The sequence below is a fragment of the Hypanus sabinus genome, chromosome 1 (assembly GCF_030144855.1).
Source record: "Hypanus sabinus isolate sHypSab1 chromosome 1, sHypSab1.hap1, whole genome shotgun sequence".
NCBI lineage: Eukaryota > Metazoa > Chordata > Chondrichthyes > Myliobatiformes > Dasyatidae > Hypanus > Hypanus sabinus.
In genome coordinates, this window is record NC_082706.1 from 184,546,330 (window position 1) to 184,572,239 (window position 25,910).

General features: G+C 39.9%; 1 protein-coding gene across 3 annotated transcripts in view; it reads left to right on the forward strand.

Moving 5' to 3' along the window:
- LOC132401191 (hepatocyte nuclear factor 4-gamma-like) overlaps nt 1–25,271 on the forward strand; it is a 144,633-nt gene extending 119,362 nt beyond the window's left edge. For 2 of the 3 annotated variants that reach the window (XM_059983173.1, XM_059983188.1), the window contains 7 exons: nt 705–811; nt 3,849–4,007; nt 13,489–13,576; nt 14,087–14,239; nt 14,781–15,017; nt 21,889–22,011; nt 23,858–25,271. In XM_059983173.1, coding sequence (XP_059839156.1) covers nt 705–811; nt 3,849–4,007; nt 13,489–13,576; nt 14,087–14,239; nt 14,781–15,017; nt 21,889–22,011; nt 23,858–23,982 — 992 coding nt within the window. In that variant the 3' untranslated portion in view covers nt 23,983–25,271. The remainder of the gene's footprint in view (nt 1–704; nt 812–3,848; nt 4,008–13,488; nt 13,577–14,086; nt 14,240–14,780; nt 15,018–21,888; nt 22,012–23,857) is intronic. The other variant, XM_059983178.1, reaches the window with a different exon arrangement.
- The last annotated feature ends 639 nt before the right edge of the window (nt 25,272–25,910 follow it).

The window sequence follows — 25,910 nt, forward strand, 5'->3', positions numbered from 1 at the left end:
ACAGTCACAGAGCTTCACCAGAAGTAAAGCTACTGTAAATCATATTTTAAACTTTCATTCAAGACAGCTGAACGACCTAAACAATGGACTTAAATAGCATAGAACATTACAGCATAGTCCAGGCCCTTTGACCCACAATATTGTGCCGACATTTGAATCTACTCCAAGATCCTTTCCTCCCAAATAGCCCTCTATTTTTCTATCATCCAAGTGCCTGCCTCTGAGTCTCTAAATGTCCCTTATGTATCTACCTTAAACTCCATCCCTGGCAGGATATTCCACACATCTGCCACTGTCTGGGTAATAGAACACAGAACCTGTAATGGAACACAGAACCTGTAATGGAACACAGAACCTGTAATGGAACACAGAACCTGTAATGGAACACAGAACCTGTAATGGAACATGGGACATGTAATAGATCATAGAACAATGCTGTTTTAACAAAATAAATAAATTTTATGACCAGGAAAGGAAGACAGTATTAATATTTTTAAATAATGCAAAACTCAAACATTACGCTGGTGGCTAGCTTATTCCTGTAGGAATAGAGTATCTCTCATCAATGATTGTTGAGCCATTTGGAAGATAAAACATCATTAGAATCACCTATGAAGCAGCTTTTTGATATCAAAATAAACATAAAAGTTATTTTTGGTTTCAGATGGATTCTTTGATACTTAACGGAATTGTTTCTTCCTTAGCTGTGCAAAATGAACGAGATCGTATAAGCAACAAAAGGAACAGCTACGAGACTGGCAGCTCACCCTCCATCAACGTGCTGGCTCAAGCCGAAATCCTCTCTCATCAGGTAGATTACAGACAGAACCAAGACATAGATTTTTTTTCTCCTCACGTCTGCTGATGCTCCCTGCTGTCACCCCTCACCCTTCCGGATGTCAGTTCTTGGTCCAAATGCCAGAAATTGCTTTGATGGCTTTTTCCTGTCGGTGCCATATCTGTGCTGAGTAAACGGAGTTTCGTTCAGTCCAGCTGATCAGGAGAACTCCTGAGAAATTCCTGCAGCTGATTAAACAAGGTTTCCAGTCAAAACCTTCAGAGATATATGAATCTGTCTGAAGTGCAATATTACAGTTATGTAGTGTTCTGTGAATCTCAATTGTTCCAACAGAATTGAATTGTTTCCTAATTCCCTGTACTCTTGTAATGTACTCTCTCCCATGTGTCCATCAGTTCCCTATGGTTCTTTGGTCACTCCTTCAGCCAGAAGGTGGTGAATCTATGGAAATAATTGCCATAGGTGGCCATGGAAGCTAAGTTGTTGGGTATATTTAAAGAAGAGCTTAAATGGTTCTTGATTAGTAAGGGCATCAAAGATTAAGGGGAGAAGGCAGGAGAATGGGGTTGAGGGGGAAAATGACTCAGCCATGATTGAACGTTGAAGCAGACTTGGTGGGCTGAATGGCCTAATTCTGCTCCATAAAACTCACATCAGGCAACAGTATGGTGTGTAGCAATGAGCATTTTAGCTTCGCAGCTGCAGGGACCGTCCATGGAGGTCTGCCTATGGCCATCTGCTGAGTGCTCCAGCTTCTTTTCCTCATCACAGAGGTGTGCTGGTAGGTTAACTGTAAAATGCCCCTTAGTGCAGAGGTGGCAATAGAATCAAAAGGGGAGAGAGCGGGCATGTGAGAGTGAATAAGCCACAGGGCTACTGGAAAATCAGGAAGGATATAGATTTATTCCAGGTCATGAGCACCTGAATTAAAGACCAATCCCCAGACATATGGATGAGACTGTTGGGATGGCTGTTCTCTCCCGGCCTCTCGCTGCCCCCCTGATCCACGATGTGCTGAGCTGAGCAGAGCTGGGAGCACTGGGCACACTGGTAAACTCACCCGCAGTCAGTGTGGCTGGCTGGTGGCTTCTCCTCCTGTGTCTGCTCGGTCTTTCATCATAGCTGCTCCTGCAATCGTCAACCTCGCACTCACAGAGCCATAGAAAAACAGAGCACAGAAGCAAGCCCTTCGGCCCATGCTGAAGCCGTTTAAGCTCCCATCGACCTGCACTAGGACCACAGCCCTCTGTATCCCTACTATCCATGTACCTGTCCAAACTTCTCTTAAACGTTGAAATTGAGCTTGCATACTCCAATTGTGCTGGCAGCTCATTCCACACTCTCTCGGGCCTCTGAGTGAAGAAGTTTCCCCTCATGTTCCACTTAAATGTTTCACCTTTCACTCTTAACCCATGATCTCTTGTAGTCCCACCCAACCTCAGTAGAAAAAGCCTGCTTGCATTTACCCTATCTATAATACCCTCAATTTTGTTTACCTCTATTTTCTCCTTCTCTGTATGCTGTAGGAGAATTCTGTATACTCCCTTTTCTTCACTTCAGACCTACAAACAGTTTAGGTTGCAAAGAGTTCTCAGGAATAGAACACTGGGGGACTGAAAGTAATGGGTTTGTGACATTGCTCTTTTGGGATCCAGAATAAAGCTATTGGGCCAAACGGCCTCCTCATGTGACATGATTAATAAGTAACTGAATATTTCACTGTACTAAATCCAAGCAAATCAATGGGGCATTTAGTGTCTGACTGGTACTGTCTTTAAGTAATTAGAAATGGTCCTGTTTCACAGGGCCACAAATAGTTTACACAGACACTTTTAATTTGGTGGTTGTGGAAACTGGTGTCTCATCACTGTGCCTTCCTTTAGTCCTTCAAAATAGTACAGAAAGGCTGGAGACCACAGTAGTGCTTTGATAGCGTCTCTCAGTATGAGCCCCTCTATTTCTGACAAGCACACAACTGCTATAGAAAACAACACCATGCCATTTCTCTCTGGTGCTCTTCATTGGGATTCTTCGCTATGGCAGGTCAACAGTCTGACTGTGCTGGAAGAAGCAGTGTGTGAAGCTCTTTTGTTACCAGAATAAAGGCACCATGACGTGCACCATTTTTAACACACACACACACACACACACAGTTCACAGAGCACATACCTCAGATTACAATTTGACCTATATGCTCGTATTACATTTGGAAGGCAAGATGCCAGCGCAGATAAATCATGGTGATTTGCCACCTTTAAATGACAGTGTAAGACCACCAATAATATGAAGAAATGCCTTGGACAGTGCAGTTGGAAAAAAAAGTCTTGCATTTATATACGGTCTTTCAGAGCCTTAAGGCTATCCCAAGGAATTCTGCTGAAAATAAGTGACTTGCTACGTACCATGTAAATTGATGGTTGTTAATTTAGCAGGCAAATATTTACCCATGATGTATTAGCTACCCAAAAATCTTATATAATTTAGTTATAGTTTTTGATGTTGGACAAGTAATTTTCTTATAGATCTGAATTAAATTTGATGTTTGTATCCATTAGAAAAATGAAGGTAATTTGGCAAATAATTTGCATGATATATAAACAGGTAGAGCAAAAACCTTGTCAAGGGAGTGTTGGTAGTTAGCGTTAAGTATTTAAGTTCCAGTACTAATTGACTTTTATGGAATTCATATGATATGGTTTCCTGGCATTTATTATGAACTAAATGCATTTTATTGGATGATTTTTTTTTTGGCTCCCAGTTTTTGTTTCTGAATAGTATCATACTACTGAAACCATGAATCTTTTTGAAAGTCAAAAGCTTGTTTACGGACAGTTTGAAAATCCCATTGATGTTGGGGAAACAACCGGCTGTGCATTTCCATTCACATTAGTCACTAGTGGAGCAAAAATAATCTCGTTTGGTTTTTTAATTATCTGCATGAATGCTTCTTTGGATTGTGTTCTGGGAACAGCAACTGCTTATGAAAACAATTAACATTTCCTGAGCTGTAATTTAATTTGGTGACGTTTGTTTTTTTTTTGCTTCCTAGCAGATCCCCCTCTCAGTTTCTGCAGCGAACACAGACATCTCCACGAAGAAAGTTGCTACTATTAGTGATGTCTGTGAGTCGATGAAAGAACAGTTGTTGGTTTTGGTGGAATGGGCTAAGTACATTCCAGCTTTCTGTGAACTGCCGCTAGATGATCAGGTAGGGTGAACACTTCTAAATTGGTTATTTAGCTGTATACTGAAAAGTTTTGTTGCATCTTATTGTTCTATCAGATGTATGTACATTGTTTATTAATCTACTCATACATCCATGTAATCTTACATTGATAAATACTGGATATATATAGTGCTTACTTTCTTGAATAGGATCAAGCAATATTGATAAGTTGACTTGATTTTTTTGACAGTTTGAGCATTTAAGTTCAAGTAATTAAGTTAATATAGAATAACATACAAGAATCAGTAGTTTTTAATAAATTAGTGAATGTTTGTAAAACTTATTTGATAGTCTAATGAACCTAGAGAAGCAGATCGCTCTTCATGCCAGTTTATCCCCTCTCTGAACTCAGCCCCATTGCTGGTTGACTCCTCACTCTTCTTTGTGATAGTGGGGCAATAGCAATAAATGCTGACCTGTGGTGTGACTGCATTTCATACTATAAATGAAGAAAATGTGGAATTTAGAACACTTGATCTATATTGAATACCAAAGTACAAGGCTAATTAATGATTAAGTCTATTTTGACTCATCAAAATTAGAGGTAACCTTGTAATCCAGATAATCAACCAGTTTGAAGTAGGTATTGAAGGTAGACAATTCCACTGAAATTCATAACATTTGATCGGAGGGTCAGCAACTTTAAATTCCTTGGTGTATCATTTCGGAGGACTTGTCCTGGACCCCGCTTCTAAGTGCAATTATGAAGAAAGCATGGCAGTGTCTGTACTTCTCTAGGAGCTGCAGAGATTCGGCATGCTATCTAAAACTTTGACAAACTTCTATAGATATGTGGTGGAGAGCATCATAGCCTGGCATGGAAACATCAATTCCCTTGAATGGAAAATTCTACAAAAAGTAATGAATATGGCTCACTGGTAAAAATGAGGAAAATAGTTAAGAGATTGGTCATCTTTTAAGTTAAGTAAGTTCAACATGACCAGTCCAAAACGTTCTACTAGTACATCAGGATCATGAACTTCAGGTGCATCATTGGTAAACTTGCTTGTTAGTCGTATTGAATTGCTATGTGATTTGTATGATTTTTACATGAATATCAGTACAAGCACTCCACTTCTGAATACTTTTCCCATGTATTAGAGTCCCTATTGATTTATTTCAGGTCTTTTGCCATTTTTATGATGTACTAATTTTACAAGTTATGGGATGTTATTTAGTATTAAATAGTTAACTGTTATTTTATGATGCTTGTGACCTATGGACAACAATCCATGGGAGACGAGCTTAGTGTATCCCACCCAACCTTGAGACAGGATGCATTGATCTGGTTATGTATGGTCTCAATCAGGAGAAAAGGATCAGGTGGAGATGATGTTTCCTGTAATGGGGAAGTCTAAGATCAGAGGCCACAGCCTCAGAATAGAGGGATGTCCGTTTAGAATGGAAATGAGGAGGAATTCCTTTAGCCAGAGGGTGGTGAATCTGTGGAATTCATTTTCATAGGCAGATGTGGAGGCCAGGCAATTGGGTATATTTAAGGCAGAGGTTGATAGATTCTTGATTAGTCAGAGCATGAAAGGTTATGAGGAGAAAGCAGGAGACTGGGGCTGAGAGGGAAATGGATCAGCCATGATGAAATGGCGATTTGGATTCGATGGGACAAATGGCCTAATTCTGCTCCTATACCTTATATTCTCATGGTAAGGTCAAATCTGCTGGGTTCTCTTGAATATCATCCTCATAATATCACATGACAGATAAACTGTGTTTCAAAATTCTATCCTTCGTCAATAAACTCCTGCTTGGCCACACTCTTCACATCTGGGACCGAATGGTCCAGATCATTTGTGGCTGCATTTTCTGTGGATTCCCTTCATTGCTGTGCCATTGACATTAGGTTTCAATGGCTCTGGTTTTATTGCTCAGGATTTCTCATCCTTAATCTCTTTATAAATTTTCCAAACCCCATGATCTTCTGAAGGCATAAATTTTGGCTCAGCTTTTATGCACTCTTCCCATTTCTCCTCTTTTTTGGCTACGTAGCTGGGTCTTGCGTCAATTTATGAAGCTTGCAGAATGTTGCAGGATGCTAAAAGCACCTTTATAAATGCACATATTGAAGCAGTTTAAATTTGTTGCCAGAAATTTAGCTAAATACTATACGTCTATATTTTTCATTGTACAATAAACACTGGCTTTCTTCCAAAAGGTTTTTGATGAACTTTTGCCTACCTGAATGTGCTGATATGCTTTGTGGTGTAAAACTGATGTGTAAGAAGCCAGCAGCATCAAGCTCTGTTGCCTGATCTTGTTGGGGAGTGATCTCATTTGGACTGTGACAATGAGTCAACATCAGGCAAAGTTCGCTTATTTCCCCTGCTGACAACGGCTCAAAAGAGCTGCTCGCAGTAAACTCACATGCAGCCATTTCAAAGTGAAATTGTCTACCAGAAATACCTTTCCTTTACACAGATACCATAGCACTTGTGAACTGATTTTGTTAAACTACTTCATGATTGCCAGCCGGTGGGGGTGTAGTGGCATCAGCACTGGACTTCGAGGTGAAGGGTCTCGAGTTCGAATCCCACCGGCTCCTTTCATGCAGTCCATCCATGCTGGATCGAGCATCCAACTGATAAAAAAAAATTACAGCCAAATGCTATGGAAATGTGTAAAGTAGCACCTGATGCAAGAAAAGGACAACTTCATAAAGTGCTGTAATTGAATTGATTAATGAGATATGGAGCCTTTCACTTAAACTCCATTTACACTGAAGCATTACTTAATCACCAGTATTATATAAAATGACAGCTTGTGCTCAAATTAAGCAATGATGATTTTTAAGGTTTCTTCTTTCACTGGAGTGTTTATAAAGGCCATTTAACTGACCTGGACAAGATCTCAAACCATTCTTCCATTTCAGGGTTCAAAGTAAATTTACTATCAAAGTACGTGCATGTCACCATACACTGCCCTGCAATTAATTGTCTTGCAGGCATTCATAGTAGAACAAAGAAATACAATAGTATCAATGAAAAACTACTCACAACTTAAGACAAACAACCAATGTGCAAAAGACAAACTGTGCAAATAGAATATAATAATAATGGTAATAGAAATAATAAATAAGTAAAGAAACTGAGTGATAGAGTCCTTGAATACAAGTCCAAGGGTCTTGGAACCTATAGGTTTTCTTTATCATTAATGTGTTTACTCATGTAATGGTTAACAGATACCACATATTGTTCATAATAGAAGCTGTTCTACGTAATTCACAAACACTGTCATTGAGTTGTGTTCACTTTAAGAGACGCTGTCTGATGTAGCGACGTCAATGTAAGGTACTGCTTTTGGTTTGTTCATAATGGAAGTAAAGGGATGCAGCTTTTATTAAGCACATAAAATGACTCTCGCATGTTTTATTCTCAAAATCCTACACTGGTGACCCCGACTATGATCGGACAAATCCAGACTTACTGAGCGACGTGTTGACCAGCACAGTCACTTTGAAGCTGCCGGAGTTTTGGGAGCAGTTTGCTATCGCGAGGTTTGCACTGTGGGGGGAGCCCAGTTCATGCTGCGAGAAATCACCATGGACAATACCAAATTTCACTAATCCATAGCAGTGCAAAGTAGTTCCAATGCAGCCAGAGTGGTGAGTCTACCAGACCAGTCTGCTTGTCAGAAATAGGCCACTCTGAAGACTTTTGGGCAGTCCGAGACTGACCACATCAAACAGTTGCTCTCCTTCAGAACTAATGGACTACATACTATCTCTCCTGGCAATCACCATCCTTGTTTTATTTGTAAAGAACTCTTAATGCAACAAATACTTAATCAAGTTTGAATAGTCCTCACTAATACATCGTTCAGGAAAATCTGGCCAGTTCGACGGCTGAGTTTGCTAACGTGGAAATGCTAGGCATTGTACACAGATTGAATAGCCCTTGAGGTTCACCTCTCCATATGGTCCCTAATCCAGTGATGGTTGCTGTCCATGTGGCAATTACTGCTCCCTTAATGAGACCACCACACCTCCCCCCAGTCCCACATATTCACCACTACTCAGCATGCTTAGCCTGGAAGATATTTTTTTTCTAAAGTGGACATAGTCAGGGGTTATCATCAGATGCTTGTGCGCTGAGGACGTTCCCAAAACTTTGGCCGATTTGAGTTTCTGCTCATGCCATTTTGGGCTGAAAAATGTGCTGAAAAAACCTTCCAGCAACTAGACTTTGTGATAAAAGACTTAAAATTTTCTTTGTGTTTAGCTGGACGACGTACTTGTCGCCAGCACATCTAAAACTGAACACTTTTCAAGCACTTAAGGCAACATAGTTGATTATTAACCCCACTAAATGCCAGCCTGAGTTGTCTACCATTGACTTTCTCACAACCATGGATTTACACATGAACATAATGGGATTTCCACCTTCATCACATCATCCTGCATTGAAAGAGTATAAATCAATGAATGCTCTGTTGGGAGTGTTTTCACTTTGAATCAATGTCATCATGTCTTATTTTAGAGCATGGCAGATTAAGTAAGCAAGCTTAAAATAATACAAGAGAGAGAAAACTGATGGAGTTTTTTGATGACAAGCACAAGAAAATCTGCAGATGCTGGAAATCCGAGCAACACTCACAAGTGCTGGAGGAACTCAGCAAGCCAGGCAGCATCTATGGAAAAAGAGTAACCAGTCAACATTTCAGGCCCTGAGCAGCCCAACTCTTTTCTGTGGATGCTGCCTAGCCTGCTGAGCTTCTCCAGCATTTTGTGTGTGTTGCTTTGTTTTGTTGATGAGTTGGAAATTGCTCCATTGGTATCACTTCAAGTTGGACATCACTGAGTACAGCACAGAAACAGGCCCCTTGGCCCATCTAATCTGTGTCAGTCTAGTTCCCATTGACCTTCACCTGGACCATAGCTCTCCATACCCCAACAATCCACATACTTAAACAAGCTTCTCTTGAATGTTGAAATCACATCTACCACTTCCACAGGCAGATTGTTCTACACTCTCATCACCCTCTAAATGAAGAAGTTCCCCATCACGTTCCCCTTAAATATTTCACCTTTCACCCTTAACCCTTGACCTCTAATTCTCGTCTCACCCAGCCTCAGTGGAAAAAACCTGCTTTCATTTGCCAAATCAGCATAAGGGAGGAAGGTTGAAAATCTGGCAGAGTGGTGCCACAACAACAATTACTCATCGATGTCAGCGATGGCCAGGAGCTGATTATTAACTGGGAGGAGGAAACCAGGGTCCATGAGCATCGGGGGATCAGAGGTGGAGAGGTCAGCAACTTTAAATTCCTTGATGTTATCATTTCAGAGGATCTGTCCTGGGTCCAGCAAGTGCTTTTGTTGTTAGTGCCATAATGAAGAAAGTCACTCTACTTCTTTAGCGGCTTGTGAAGTATGTTATCCAAAATTTTATCCAATTTCTATAGATATGCAGTGGAGAGTATATTGACTGATTTTATCACGGCCTGGTACGGAAACTCCAAAGCCCTTGAATGGAAAAGCCCACAGAAAGTATTGGATACAGCTCAGTCCATCACAGATGAAGCCCTCCCCACCAATCAGCACATCTACAAGGAGCACTGCAGCAAGAAAGCAACATCTATCATTAAAGACCCCACCATCCACAACATGCTCTCTTCTTGTTGCTGCCATCAGGATGAAGGTACAAGAGTCTCTGGAACCAAACCACCTGGTTCAGGAAAAGTTATTACCCCTCAACAATCAGGCCCTATCTTTTTCATGGTTAATTACTAAGAGATTGGGAGGTTAGATTGTTAACTATCTATTTTTGTTACTTGGAATATGTGTTTCTATATGTTAACCATTATTAATGTATTCCTGATCTCTATGTATTAGTATTAATATTGTTTATTGGAAATTTAATAAAAAGATTGAAAAAGAAGGACAGAAAGGATAACTTCACTCACAGCAATACTGAACTTCCCGGCAATGTAGGGACAAAACTGAGACACAACTCTCCACCAACACAGCACGTAGCTTATGGCAAGGTCTGCACACCATCGCAGTCTCAGTGGTATTTCCAACATCGCTGCCTCTCTCCCAGATAAGCTAAATCTTTTTTACGCTCGATTCAACGTTGCCAACACTGAGCCCCTGAGGAGAGTCGCTAATGCGACCTGCAGCTTGGTCATCTCTGAGGGAGCTGTTTCCAATGATAGGACAGTCACAAGGCTGCGGGATCAGATGGCTTTCCAGGAACTCAGGATGTGTATGGCACAACTGGCCGAGTTGAGTGCCGTCCTGCTTCAACACATCCCATTTCTGTACCTAAAAAGACCAAAGTAATGTGCCTGAATGACTGGTGTCCTGTTGCACTCACCTCAATAACAAGCAAATGCTTTGAGAGGCAGGTTGAGGACTACATCTACAGCATGCTAACACCCACACTGGACCCCCTACAATTCGCCTACCGACACAACCGATCAGCAGATGACGCAATAACCACAGCTCTACACACCGTCCTTACACATCTGGAAAAGAAGGGTGCTTATGTGAGAATGTTCACATTCAACAGCATAATTCCCTCCAGGCTCAGTAAGAAGCTCAGAGACCTCAGCCTTCACTCTGTCTTGTGTAGCTGGATCCTGGCCTTCCTGTCAGATGGCTGGCGGGTGGTAAGAGTGGGTTCCCTCTCCTCTTCCCCTCTAATCCTCAACGCAAGTGCCCCTCAGGGCTGTGTCCTAAGGCCCCTCTTTTACCCTCTGTATACTAATGACTGTGTTCACCCACAGATCCAATTTGCTAATTAAATTTGCTGATAACAGTACACTGATTGAAACACATAAACGGAGAAACCTACAGCATAATACAGGCCCTTCGGCCCAGAAAGCTGTGCCCAACCTTAGAAATTACCTAGGGTTACTCATAGCCCTCTATTTTTCTAAGCTCCATGTACCTATCTAGGAATCGCTTAAAAGACTCCACTATCATTTCTATCATTGCCACCATTGCCGGCAGCCCATTCCATGCACTCACCACTCTCTGTGTAAAAAAAACTTACCCCTGACATCTCCTCTGTACCTACTTCCAAGCACCTTAAAACTGTGCCCTCTCGTGCTAGCCATTTCATCCCTGGGAAAAAGCCTCTGTCTATCCACACGATCAATGCCTCTCATCATCTTGTACACTTCTAAGATTGAGGCCTAATCTCAAGAGAAGAAATCATCATACTGACACAGTGGTGTCAAGAAAACAACCTCTCCCTCAATGTTGCAAAAAGAAGGGAGCTGGTTGTGGTCTACAGGAGGAATGGAGACAGGCTAACCCCGATAGACATCAATGGATATGGGGTTGAGAAGGTGAACAGCTTTAAGTTCCTCAGCATAAACATCACTAAGAATCTCACATGGTCTGAACATACTAGTTGTGTGGTGAAAAAGGCACAACTGCTCCTCTTTCACCTCAGGCGGTTGAAGAAGTTTCGTATGGACCCAAAATCTGAAGAATTGAGAGTGTCCTGACTGGCTGCATCACTGGCTGGTATGAGAACTGTACTGCCCTTAATCGCAGGAATCTGCAGAGAGTGGTGCGGACAGCCCAGCGCATCTGTGGATGTGAACTTCCCACTAATCAGGACATTTACAAAGACAAAAAAAGGGCCCAAAGGATCACTGGGGACCTGAGTCACCCCGACCACAAACTGTTCCCGCTGCTACCATCTGGGGAATGGTACCGCAGCATAAAAGCCAGGACCAACAGGCTCCGGGACAGCTTCTTCCATCGGGCCATCAGATTGATTAATTCAATTGTACTTCTATGTTATATTGACTGTCCTGTTGTACATACTATTTATTATAAATTACTGTACATTGCACATATAGACAGAGACGTAATGTAAAGATTTTTACTCCCCATGTATATGAAGGATGTAAGTCAATTCAATTCAATTCAGCCTATAGACTCACTTTCAGGGACTCTACAACTTATTTTACACTATTTATTGCTTATTTATTAATTTATTTATTTTTTCTTGTTTTGTGTTAGCACAGTTTGTTGTCTTTTGCACATTAAGTCTGTGCACTTCCTGTTGGGTGTGGACTTCCATTGATTCTATTGTGTTTCTTGTATTTACCGTGAATGCCCGCAAGAAAATGAATCTCAGGGTTGTATATGGAACTTTAATATATATGGACAGATAATAAATTTAGTTTGTATTTTGCACTTTGAATCTATACCCCTCATTATTTTGTATATTACTACTTAATCTCTCCTCATTTTCATGCACTCTAAGCAGTTAAGTCCTAACCTATTCAACCCTTCCCTATAACTCAGGTCCTTAAGTCCTAGCAACATCCTTGCAAATTTTCACTATACTCTTTAGGTAGGTGACCAGAACTGCACTAAATGCTCACCAACATCTTCTCAAATTAACTAGAAGGCAGCATGTTATATTGCCATTGATTTCTTAAAATATTCTGTTACTTATTGTATGCTGCCTGACATTATCTTAAAATAAGACATTTTTGTAGATGCCAAATCTTGCCGTTAGCTAGTACTAGAACTCTAAGGGAGATTAAAACAAAGAATCTTCACTTTAACCTAGCATTAAAATGAAAACAGAAAGCAATTCTGGAATACTCAGCAGGTCTGATAGCATTTTTGGACAGGGAAACAGTCAAGATTTAGGTGTGTGACACTGAAGATTTTCCAGCACTTTTAATTTCAGGTTTCCAGAATCTGCAATTTTTTTTGGCTTTCTCATAAGCCTGAAGTTATCGTTTTTAACTAATTCTGTAGTGAAGTATACTACCTAACATTATAAATATCAATTTGTTTCCTCTCGAAAGCAACTCTATAATTCTCCACCCTAGGGAGTTGTGAAGTATTTAAAGTGGAATTAGTTTAAAAGATTAAATAAAGAATAAATCAGGGTTTCCTAAATGTTTTTATGCCATGGCCCCCTACCATTAACCAAGGGGCCCATGTACTCCAGGCGGAGAACCCCTGGATCAAAGAATTAGATAAACATTTGAAAGTTCAGGTCTGGCATAGGTAAGAGTTGAAGCCTGCTGTAGATCAAGTTCCTCCCTGTGTCAATTTGGCGCATCGGGTGCCAACTTTGCCATTTCTTTAGTGCGTGTCCGTTTTACAAGGCCAAGTTGCTAGCTCAATGTGCAAGGAACCAGCCAGATTCAAACTCAGGACCTCCAAAGTCTGTTGCGGATCCCGCTACACCACCAGCACAAACATGCTGTAGAGCAGCCATGATGATATTGAATGCCAGGGCAGGCTTGAGTAGCATTGTGGCCCTCTCTTGGTCTGATTTTCTGTATTCTTCATTTGGCTTGTTGGTCTAAGGAGGAAGGAAAGGAGAGCAGGGTCTGAGCAGGATACAGAAGTTCATAGTTTATGACTTGGATTAAATAAGAGTAATCACACTGTTTTTATCTACCGTGTCACCATATAGCCTTTGATATTGCTCATTTTAACTCTTGTTCTTTCTTGTGAAATTAGGTGGCTTTATTGAGGGCACATGCAGGGGAACATCTGCTGCTTGGAGTGGCAAAACGATCTATGTCGTATAAGGATGTCCTATTGCTAGGTAAAACTTCTTTTAAGTTCATCTATATTTCAATTTGCATTTAGCAACATAAATATTTCTCAGAATTGATGTCCAATAATTATCTTAATTATTCTTGTTCTATGTTCTGTTAGTCCATATCTTTTACTCAGGGTTGAAATGTTTAATGTCAGTGGGCGTCCGTTTAAGGTGAGAGGGGGTAATTAAGGTGAGATGTGAGGGGTAAGTTTTTTTACACAGAGAGTGGTGAGTGCCTGGAATGCACGGCCTGGGGTGGTGGTAGATGCAGATACATTAGGGACTTTTAAGAGACGTGTAGATAGGCACAAGAATGTGAGGGTAAAGGAAGTATATGAACATTGAGTAGGCAGAAGGGATTAGTTTAGTTGGCCATTTGATTACGAATTTATTTGGTTCAACACAACATTGAGGGCTGAAGGGCCTGCTCCTGTGTTGTTCATGTTCTATGTTTTATGTTCTATAAGCAAATCTTATCTGAATAAAACTGACCACTTATCGTACTTTGAACAGGGAACGATTATGCCATACATCGCAACAGTCCAGAAGTGGAAATTAGTCGTGTGGCAAATAGGATTTTGGATGAGTTGGTGCAGCCTTTTCAAGAAATTCAGATAGATGACAATGAATATGCCTGCTTGAAAGCAATTGTTTTCTTTGATCCAGGTCTGTGCACATTTTTATGTCAAATAGAAGGTTTAGCATTGTCACAAAGCATTGTGTATTATCTTGAGAAAAAGCAAGAACTTTTGGATCTAATCTCTTAAATTAGAGCTATCTGTTTTAAGAGCCAGAAGTCGGGATCTGAATTGCTTTACTCTCTTTATGTAGTACAGCCAAGCATTATGTTTGCCTGCTGAATTTCATAGCTGCATATCAGCTGAATCTCAGCTGCATAGTCTGTGGTGAACTATGTGCCTGTCTGGACACGCCCCCTGCTGACTGCTCCTGTGGCTCCTCCCACAGGCCCCTGTATAAAGGCGATCTGAGGCCTGACGCTCGGCCTCAGTCTCCAGGACATAGTATGATAGACACTCACTCCTGGTTCCTTCTTCCAGTCAAAAAAAGCCGATATCTCGCCTTACGTCTCAGTGTGAGTTATTGATGGTGCATCATAGTCCTCTCTGGACCTTCCATGGTTCTGTTTATCTGCTAGTAACAAATATGCTTGCACACATTGTTTCATCATGAATTACTTTCCCTTTAGATGCAAAAGCACTCAACGACCCATCAAAAATCAAGAACATGCGTTACCAAGTGCAAGTTAGCCTGGAGGATTATATTAATGATCGACAGTATGATTCCCGAGGACGATTTGGAGAGTTACTTCTGCTGTTGCCGACTCTTCAGAGTATAACCTGGCAAATGATAGAACAAATTCAATTTGTCAAACTTTTTGGACTAGCAAAGATTGACAACTTGCTCCAAGAAATGCTGCTGGGAGGTATGTGTAACTTATCAGTGGAAGATAACAGTACAAGCCTGTTTATTAGTCCTTTGTGAACTTCAGCGGGTCCAGTGTTTTCTTGCTCTTAATTCCTTGGTTCGGTAATTTTGCTGGATGTTCTCCTGGAACATCCTAATTGGCTGCATCTGATAGACAGCTAGACATATGCGTGAAAGAGATCTTAGCAGTCAACGGGAAAATCCGCAAAGCACATCTAAAGTACCTTTTTTTTTCATTTAACATTCTCTTGTAAGCTAAAGTAGAGAATGCTGAGGAATGAGTGAGTAAAGGTCTTTAAAATAGGGTCAAATAGGGCCTTAAAGAAACCTTTTGGTACATTGGCCTTCATAAATCAATGTACTGAGTACAAAAGATGGAATGTTATGTTGAAGTTGTATAGGACATTGGTGAGGCCTAATTTGGAGTGTTGAGGGCAGTTTTACTCAGCCATATACAGGGAAGATGTAAACAAAGTTGAAAGGGTACAGAGAAAATTTACAAGGATGTTGCCGGGTCTGGAGGAGCTGAATTATAATGAAAAATTGAATAGGTTAGGACTGTATTCTTTAGAACATAGAAGATTGAGAGGAGATTTGATAGAAGTATACAGAATTATGAAGGGTATAGATAATGTAAATGCAAGCAGGCTTTTTTCTACTGAGGTCGGGTGGGACTACAACTGGAAGTCATGACTTAAGGATGAAGGATGAAAAGTTTAAGGCGAACATGAGGGGAAGTTTCTTCACTCAGAGGGTGGCGAGAGTGTGGAATGAGCTGCCAGCACAATTGGTGCATGCAAACTCGATTTCAATGTTTAAGAGAAGTTTGGCAAGGTATATGGATAGTAGGGATACGGAGGTCTGTAGCCCTACTGCAGGTCAATGGGATCAGGCAGTTTAAATTGTATCGGCTTGGACTAAATGGGCCAAAGGGCCTGTTTCAGTGTTGTACTTCTACCATGTGCGTGTGACTCTAAATGAGGGATGGCTTTGGTACAGCAGAGATAAAGGGAGAGCTTCCACTTGTGCAGCTGATGAAAATACAACAATTACTATGAGGTAGCTACCAAGAAATCAAACAGAGAATTCAGAACACTAAAGGCAAAAGTGATAAGGATGAATGGTAGAGGCAGTGTAGATCACTTGGGCTGACTGATCTGTTTCTGTGATTTAAGTTTTATGTAATTCAACATGAATCGAGGGTGCTAACTACATAGATTAGAGTTGCAATGATTACCCAGAAAAATGAGTGTTCAGACTTCAAAGGTAATTTGCTGCTTTGAGCCACTTCTCTTCATTCGACTACTTTTAAAATCAGTTATACCATGGATGAGTGGTTTAAAAAATGCTGAATTTTCCTCATGCTTTATCAATGCTGCTTTCTATTCCTGCTTCTGTTCTAGTTCAGGTTGACTTTCTTCCTGATATTTCCCTTCTTGAAATGAAGCACCTAGAAGATGTTAAAAATGGGGTTCTGCAGGGATCAGATTTGGGGCCAATGCTGCTTTTAATTTACATTAATTATTTGGATAAGCACATCCTGATGCCTTCACCATCATTTTGGGAGATTTTAACCAGGCCAGCCTGAAAAAGTCATTGAATAATTATCATCAACAGATCACTTGTACAGTAATACCAGAGGAAACAACACACTGGACCACTGCTACACCACCATCAAGAATGCTTACTGTGCTATTCCATGCCCTCACTTCAGAAAATCTGATCATCTGGCTGTACTTCTACTCCCTGAGTATAGGCAGAGACTGAAGACTGCAACACCAGCAGGGAGGACCAGGAAGGTACGGACAAGGAAACACAGGAATGCCTACAGGACTGCTTTGAACTGGAGGACTGGACTGTATTCAGGGATTTATCTTCACATCTAGATGAGTATGCTGCAGTTGTTACTGGCTTCAATGTGTGCCTATGAAATCTTGCTGCATATTCCCCAACCAAACGCCTTTGATGAACCAGAGTTACATCGTCTGCTGAGGGCTAGTTCTGTGGCATTTAGGTTTAGTGACCCAGTTCTATACAAGAAAACCAGCTATAACTTATGGAGGGCTACTTCAAGAGCAAAGAGACAATTCTGAGCAAAGTTGGAGGCGACATTGGATGTACGACAACTCTGGCAGGGTTTGCAAGACATTGCTTCCTACAAAGTAAAATCCAATAGCATGAATGGCAGCGATGCTTCACTACCAGATGAACTCAACACCTGCTCTGCCTGTTTTGAAAGGGAAAAGGTAACTACAGCTGTGAAGATCCCTGCTGCGTCTGGTGACCCTGTGATCTCTGTCTTGGCGCCTGATGTTAAGTTGTTTTTCTGGAGGGTGAATAATCGCAACGTGGAAGGCCCCAATGGAGTACCTGGTAAGGCTCTGAAAACCTGTGCCAACCAACCAGTGGGAGTATTCAAAGACATTTTTAACCTCTCACTGTTACGGTCAGAAGTTCCCACTTGCTTCAAAAAGGCAACAATTATACCAGTGCCGAAGAAGAGTGGTGTGAGCTGCCTTAATGACTATCACCCAGTAGCACTCAAATCTACAGTGATGAAATGCTTTGAGAGGTTGGTCATGACTAGACTGAAATCCTTCCTCAGCAAGGACCTCAATCCACTGCAATTTGCCTATCGCCACAATAGGTCAACAGCAGATGCAATTTCAATGGCTCTCCACAAGGCTTTAGATCACCTGGACAACACAAACACCTATGTCAGGATGCTGTTCATCGACTATAGCTCAGTGTTTAATACCATCGTTCCCACAGTCCTGATCGATAAGCTACAGAACCAGGTCTCTGTACCTTCCTCTGCAATTGGATCCTCAACTTCCTAACCGGATGACCACAATCTATGCAGATTGGTGATAATATCTCCTCCTCACTGACAATCAACACCAGTATACCTTGGGGATATGTGCTTAAGCCCATTGTTCTGTTCCCTCTATACCCATGACTGTGTGGCTCAAAAACCATCTATAAACTTGCTGACAATACAACTATTGTTGGTGAAATCACAGGTGGTGATGAGGGGGCATACAGGAGTGAGATATACCAGCTAGTTGAGTGGTGTTGCAGCAACAACCTTGCACTGAATGTCAGTAAGACAAAAGAGTTGATTGTCAGCTTCAGGAAGGGTAAGAGGAAGGAACATGAGCTAATCCTCATAGAGGGGTCAGAAGTGGAGAGAGAGAGCAATTTTAAGCTCCTGTGTGTCAAGATCTCTGAGGATCTCTTGCCTGATCCCAACATATCAATGCAGCTATAAAGAAGACTGTATTTCATGAGGAGTTTGACAAAATTTGGTTTGTCAACTACACACTCCAAAGCTTCTGGAGATGTACCACGAAGAGCATTCTGACAAGCTGCATCACCGTCTGGTAAGGGGGTGTGTGGGGGTGACACTACTGCACAGGATCGAAAGAAGCTACAGAAAGATGTAAAATTAATCAGCTCCACTCCATCTTGGGTACTAGCCTACGGAGTACCCAGGACACCTTCAAGGAGCAGTGTCTCATAAAGGTGACGTCAATGTCGATTATTAAGGGCCCCTGTCATGAAGGACATGCCCTCTTCTCATTGTTGCCATCAGGAGGAGATACAGAAGCCTAAAGGCACACACTCAGCGATTCAGGAACACCTTCTTCCCCTCTGCTATACAATTCCTAAATGGACATTGACCCCATGAACACTACCTCACTTATTTTTTATATATATTATTTCTGTTTATGCACTATTTTAATTTATTCAATATACATACACAGTATATATTTACTGTAGCTGATTTTTTTACTTTTTTCTTTTGGTATTATCATGTTTTGCATTGAACTGCTGCTGCTAAGTTAACAAATTTCATGAGACATGCTGGTGATAGTAAACCTGATTCTGGTTCTAATAAATAAACGAGAAAGGCTTGCCAATGACACAGAAATAGGGGTCAGGCTGATAACATGCAGACAGCAGAATCAATACAATTAGATATATACAAAATCCAGATGTGGGCAGATAAATGGCAGATGAAATTGAATGTAAATAAATGTGGAGTATTACATATAGGTAGTAGAAATATTAGATATAAATATACAATGGGTGCCTTGAGTCAGAAAGTGCATTTTATGAAAAGGATCTGGGTATCCAGGTAGACTCATCATTATCATCTTCAACACACTGAAGTAATTAGGAAGGGTAATAGAATGTTGGGCGAAAATGTGCTCAGTTGTGCTCAAATCAAAAGACGTTCTCCTTAAGCAGTGTATAAAGCACTTGTGAGGCCACACCTTTAGTACTGTGCACAATTTTGGCCTCCACATTGTGTGAAGGATGGAAGGCACTATAGAGAGTCCAAAGAGGGGTGACGAGACTCATTCCAGATCTGCAGGGGATGAGCTATGAAGAAAGATTGAAAGAATTAAATATTTTTAGCCTAAGTGGATGTAGAAAGAGAGGAGGCATGATAGAAATGTTCAAAATCATTTTAATTAAAGTGGATGCCAGCTGCTACTTCAAAATTAATCCATCATCAAGGACACAGGGGCATCTTTAGAGACTGGTTAAGTGGAAATTTCAGACTAACATCAGTAAACTACCTAATTGTGTAGTTGAGAATAGTACCTTTAAGACCTCCAAACCTAAACTCAATTGTTATTTCAACACACTATGTGAACAAGAATTTGGCAAGCTTTGTTGGGCCAAATGGCCTGTTCTTGTCCAAATCTTTCTAATGTTCTAATCCTCCCTAATTACCTTAACTTGGAACTCATGAAATACAAACTTTTTAAGAAGTTCTTCTCTCTCTGATGCATTGTGTAAATATTTGTGCACCAATGAAACAAGTGCAGATGCTGATATTTCAACAAATCTGCATCTATATGACCCATTAACCTTAGCAATTCTAGTGAAAACTCTGAAGATTCTCTTCACTGCATCTTATTTTCCTTGTTGACTTCTAAACAGATTTATACCATATCCATGACTTCTACATGCTTTCAATATTGAGCTAGCCAGAATCATTATTTCTGACTGTGGACTCATTAGGACATGTATTACTTTCTTACTTTTATACTTTAAATGCCTTTGGTACTAAATTGAGTACTTATTGTCAATGGACAGACCTGCTTCCACTATCACTTGTAGAGTATCTGCATGCCAAGACCCCTTCATTCCAGATACTTTTAGTATAGAACCTGTACAGTGTTTGAATCTTTTATAGTGGAGGGGTCAATAGCTTTTTGTTACTATGGAGGTTAAAAGTTATCATGGTCATACTGGAATGTGGATGTATAGTTATAATCAAATCAGCCACGATGTTCTCTAATGGTGGAGCAGTTTGAAGGCCCAATGGCCTATTCCTGCTGCTAATGACTACATATATACAACACTGAGAAAAAGTCTTATGCACATATACAATACATAGCTAGAGTTCCTCAGACTTTTGCACAGTATTGTAATAATTTTATGTCTTACACTGTACTGCTGCCACAAAAAAAAAACAAATTTCATGTCATATGTGATTGATGATAAACCTGATTCTGATATGGCTCTCTGTTGTGGACTGTAAGTGGGAAGGAGGCAGGGAGAGGGGAATCAGGGTTGGGAAAGGGGGAAGGGAGAGACGAGGAAGTGGGAAACACCAGAGACATATTCTGTAATGATCAACAAACCAATTGTTTAGACTCAAATTACCTTGCCTATTGATTCTGAGGTAGATGTGTCTGCACCCACACTACTCGTTGCCCCTGGCACTCCTTCTCTGCTGTCTATCCCACACCCCTCCTGGTGCTCCACCCTTGTCGTTCCCAACTTCCTTAGATATCACCAAATTTAGAAACTCACTCTTCTCTTCATGTTGACAAATATAGTACTGTGCAAGAGAATGTGCTTCGACCAATGTTTAAAGGCCTTTAGCAGTTTTAATGAATGTTATATAACCATATAACTATATAACAATCACAGCATGGAAACAGGCCATCTTGGCCCTCCTAGTCCGTGCCAAACCCTTAATCTCATCTAGTCCCACCTACCCCCACTCAGCCCATAACCCTCCACTCCTTTCCTGTCCATATACCTATCCAATTTTACCTTAAATGACACAACTGAACTGGCCTCTACTACTTCTACAGGAAGCTCATTCCACACAGCTATCACTCTTTGAGTAAAGAAATACCCCCTCGTGTTTCCCTTAAACTTCTGCCCCCTAACTCTCAAATCATGTCCTCTAGTTTGAATCTCCCCTACTCTCAATGGAAACAGCCTGTTCACGTCAACTCTATCTATCCCTCTCAAAATTTTAAATACCTTGATCAAATCCCCCCTCAACCTTCTACACTCCAATGAATAGAGACCTAACTTGTTCAACCTTTCTCTGTAACTTAATTGCTGAAACCCAGGTAACATCCTAGTAAATCGTCTCTGCACTCTCTCTAATTTATTGATATCTTTCCTATAATTCGGTGACCAGAACTGCACACAATATTCCAAATTTGGCCTTACCAATGCCTTGTACAACTTTAGCATTACATCCCAACTTCTGTACTCAATGCTTTGATTTATAAAGGCCAGCGTTCCAAAAGCCCTCTTCACCACCCTATCTACATGAGACTCCACTTTCAGGGAACTATGCACAGTTTACAAAAGTATGCTGGTAAGTGTAGAATGATAGAAAAATGCCTGAAACTTAGGCAGAGTCATTATGACTTATTTGGCAATTTAAAAGACATCCAGCATACTTTTCCAAAATGGAATCATTTGTGCATCCTGCAATAATTTGGATCTTTGAATGTTATTTCTGGACTATGCATTAATTTTAAAAAGTTTTACAGTGCTTACCACATATTTTAAGATATTCTTTCATTTATTCTCCTTTGCAGGCACAACCAATGATCCAAATCACCTCCATCATCCTTTAAACCCTCATGTGGCCCAGGATCCAGTAACAGGCCAAACTATTTTGATCAGTTCAATAGCTGCGGCAACTCACAGTGAACAGATGTGTATGTATTTTCCTCTCATTTTGACATTAACAATTGGTTGTGTATTTTGAATGGTCTGAAACTCCTATTGCCATCCTTGATAATAGCAATGCAGTAATAATAATGATTATATTAACATAAACATGAGAAATTCTGCAGATGCTGGAAATCCAAAGCAACACATACAAAATGCCTGAGTGTTGGAGATACTCAGCAGGTCAGGCAGCATCTATGGAAATGAAGCACAGTTGATGTTTCAGGCCAAGACCTTTCTCAAGAATTATATTATATTAATATAATATTTTCACAGCAAATAGCACTGTTACTCCTTAAAGAGAATGACGGCCTGTGAAATGCCAGAAAACTGCAGATGTTGGATGTCTGAAATAAAACCTAACAAATCTAGAGATCCAAAGAGGGTCAGGCAGAAAGAAAGATGGGGTTAATATTCCAGGCTGATGCTTCTTCGTCAGAATTGGAATAGTAAGAACGCACGTATGTTTTAAGTTGCAGTAAGGGGGATGGTTGATGGAATATCCATGATCCATGATAGAATGGACATCTAGATTGGATTCGTGGGAAGATAGGAATTCAGGTTAACATTTCATTTGTAAGACAGATGTTCCAAGAGTGCAAGTTCCTCAACACAGATCTAGAATCTGCAGAATATCTTGTGTTTATGTGCTATTAGCCTAGTTTTTATGGTTGTTACCCTGGACAAAACTCACAGAGACAAGGGAGCTCTGATGATTGGAGGTATATGACAAAGAATTTCTAGTGAGTAACTGTAAAACCCCATTTTATTTCATTGGTAGCTTGAGCTTAGTTTGGTGTTGTAGGTGATGCCTCTGGAAGAAAGGGAGATATCCTCTGATATCCTGAGCAGATTTCACCTTTTCAGTCAGTGCCTGTCTGGTTATTGGTTTTATTGTTTTTGCTGCGAACAAAATGGCTGCCATTTTTCCCACTACAGCAGTGGGTTTACTTCAACAGCTTTTAGATATCCCGTGGTCATAAAAGATACTATATCAATGTGGGTCCATTCTTTTTTTTTTGATTTTCTGTATGGGACAGGTGAAACAGGATGGAAACCTGAGAGCAGAGTGATCCTTAATATACCAGAGGAATGATACCTTAGCAAAATGTTTGTTTCTGAAGTAAACAACAACATAACATTAGTGCCATTCCTTGCAGTGAGCTCTGTGCACAGTTCATGTAGGACAGCAAAGGTGACAAACAGTGGTGGTGATGGTGTCAAAATAACAAGTGCATCAAGATCTTGTGGTCAGGTATAATTAGCTTCATTTTATTAACAGCTTGGGAAATACCTATTAATAAACGCATCATTTTGAGTTTAGATTTTAACTTGTTTCTCAACTTGAGACTAGAGTAATAGATAGATTTTCCATTAAAAAGCCTGTGTTGATTTAATTCCATTTTGTATCTGATTGGCAGGTGGAAGATTAGATCCATTATCATTTCTTCCTTCATTGGAAGCTTACATTAGTGTGTACTGTCCACATTAATCCTCTTTTGCCCCATATTTTCTGCAAACTATGTGAGGAGAAGTCAGAAACAGGGAAATGGCTTGGCAGGCTTGGAAATTAATTGGTTTTGTATATTGATTGAGCAATCCTGAACAGTACAATCCATAGTAAGCTAAGGATACAAGGGTCATTCAGCACACTTGGGTGTTTGGTGTGTCCTGTTTTTAAGGGGAACCTATCACAGTCCTTGCTAATAACCTGCTACAGTTCAGTTGTAAAAAATATATTAGAAACAGTACTATTAACTCTTATGTATATTTATCATTAAAAACTTAATTATTGTAACATCATCTTTATATTTTGTGTGCACTTCTCTGCAGCTACACCAGAAACACCGCTACCATCTCCTCCACAAGGTTCAGGTCAAGAACAATACAAGCTTGCTTCAAACCAGATTTCCATTATTTCTCAGCAAGGGCCGTTGCCAAAGCCAAAGGGTTTGTGATGCCAAATTTAAGGAATGACAGATTGTGCTTCCTGTCTTTTTGAATACCAGAAAGTTGAATGAAGTTACCCAGTCTGATGCAAAGCCATGGGTAGAAAGCAGCACTGCCATTCTCTATATACACTACTCATTTCCTATCTTTGCCAACATGTTTTTTATGGAATATGCCACTGCAGGAGCAAGAAGTCTTAAACACATGTCGCAATCTCAGGTTAAAAGTTTAAAGAGATTTGTTTAAACCTATTTGCATAAGTTCAAAATAAACTTATCTTGAGTCTTTTTTATAGTTTTTATGAATTAAATTTGTCAGTTTAAATATGGTAGACTGCTTAGCTGTTTTCCACATTAGTTTAGCCATTAATTACGATATTTAACAGTGAGTAAGAGAATTGTGTCATATTTGGTATTATGAACTATAAATGCTAACTTTTGAGACCTGCTTCACATAACCTTTGAGGTAGATAAAATGACTTTAAAAAGCATTTGTGGAAAATGACTGAATGAGTTGCAAAGTGGTAATACAACCAAAGTGTAGTAATTGTAAAATTCAGCTTTACATTACTTTAGCCAGTATCATAAGGCCAGTTATTTCTTTTTAAAATTGCACATATATGTTTTAAAAGGTGCTCCTGCTTTGAGTTGTGCCTTCTAACTTCATAGCTTACTGTACTGTCTATGATATATTTCATACCAACTAAAAAAGGCATGTCAGATATTACAATGGAGTCCTATATTGCACCACCAGGAGAGGGAGTTTCACCGAAAAGTAATAGTTTGTTTTTATAAGAACCCTTACTATTTCTGTAACTTTTAATTAAATCAATGGCAGCTGGAATCAGATTAGCTTCCAAACTAATATCAAAGTCTATCATTGAAAGCATTAGTGTTGATTTTTAAATACGGTTGGTGAATAGAATTTGGTCCAATAGTTTTTGACTATTAACTGCCTTAAATTGCTGAATGCATTCTTTATTGTATCTTGTGTAAATGGACTTAGCCTACTTTATGACCTTTTCTTGGTTTGTATATAGTGAGTAATTAGACAATCGTTGTAATTTATTGTGATGGAATGATCTATTTTATAAATGAAATTATTTTTGTATGAATTATTATGAATGATTCAATAATGATCAAATCCTGAAAGTAAATCAATACTGGAATGTAAAGTGTATACAGTTTTAAATATTGTTTTGCATTATATAATGAGTTGAATGTTCAGTACATTGTATGTAATTTCAGAAAATTTGCATTCTCCATATGGCAAAATACAAATAAATGTTAATATCTTGCCGAATGAGAACAATAATTGAGATTATATAGCTCTTACTACTTCATATTACTCTTGCATATTTTTGGGATATTAACTGTCAACTATAGTAATCGCTATTTTCCAGAGGAATCATGGTCTTATTTTGTGCATTTATATATTACATTTAATAAGTTCAAAAGTTGGATGAGGAAAGACTTTAGGTGCCTGATTCTATCTTTGAAAGACTCAGAAGCATCTTCCCAATGAATCACTACCAAGTTTGCCCATAGTTACAGAAGTAGTTTAATGTGTCCACTTGAGTTGGCCTGAGAAGAGGGTGGAGAGGGTCTCCTATTGATCTGTTGATCTGTTGCTGTCTATGTGCAGATAATACTTGGGAATTGTACTATTCTGACCAAGTGACATGGTAATGTCAAGGAATGGTATGTGACACAAAATTATGTGTTGCTTGAAAAGCAACTTAAATATATTTTTCTGTGCCTTTTAACTCACCTACCTGTAACTATAGGAACATTCAACTCATCCCAGTTCATTCCATAAGACCATAAAACATAGAAGCAGAATAAGGCTATTAGAGAAATTGAGCCTGTTCTGCCATTCAGTCACGGCTGATCTTTTTTCCCCTCTTCAGCCCCACTCCCTGGCCTTCTCTCCATAA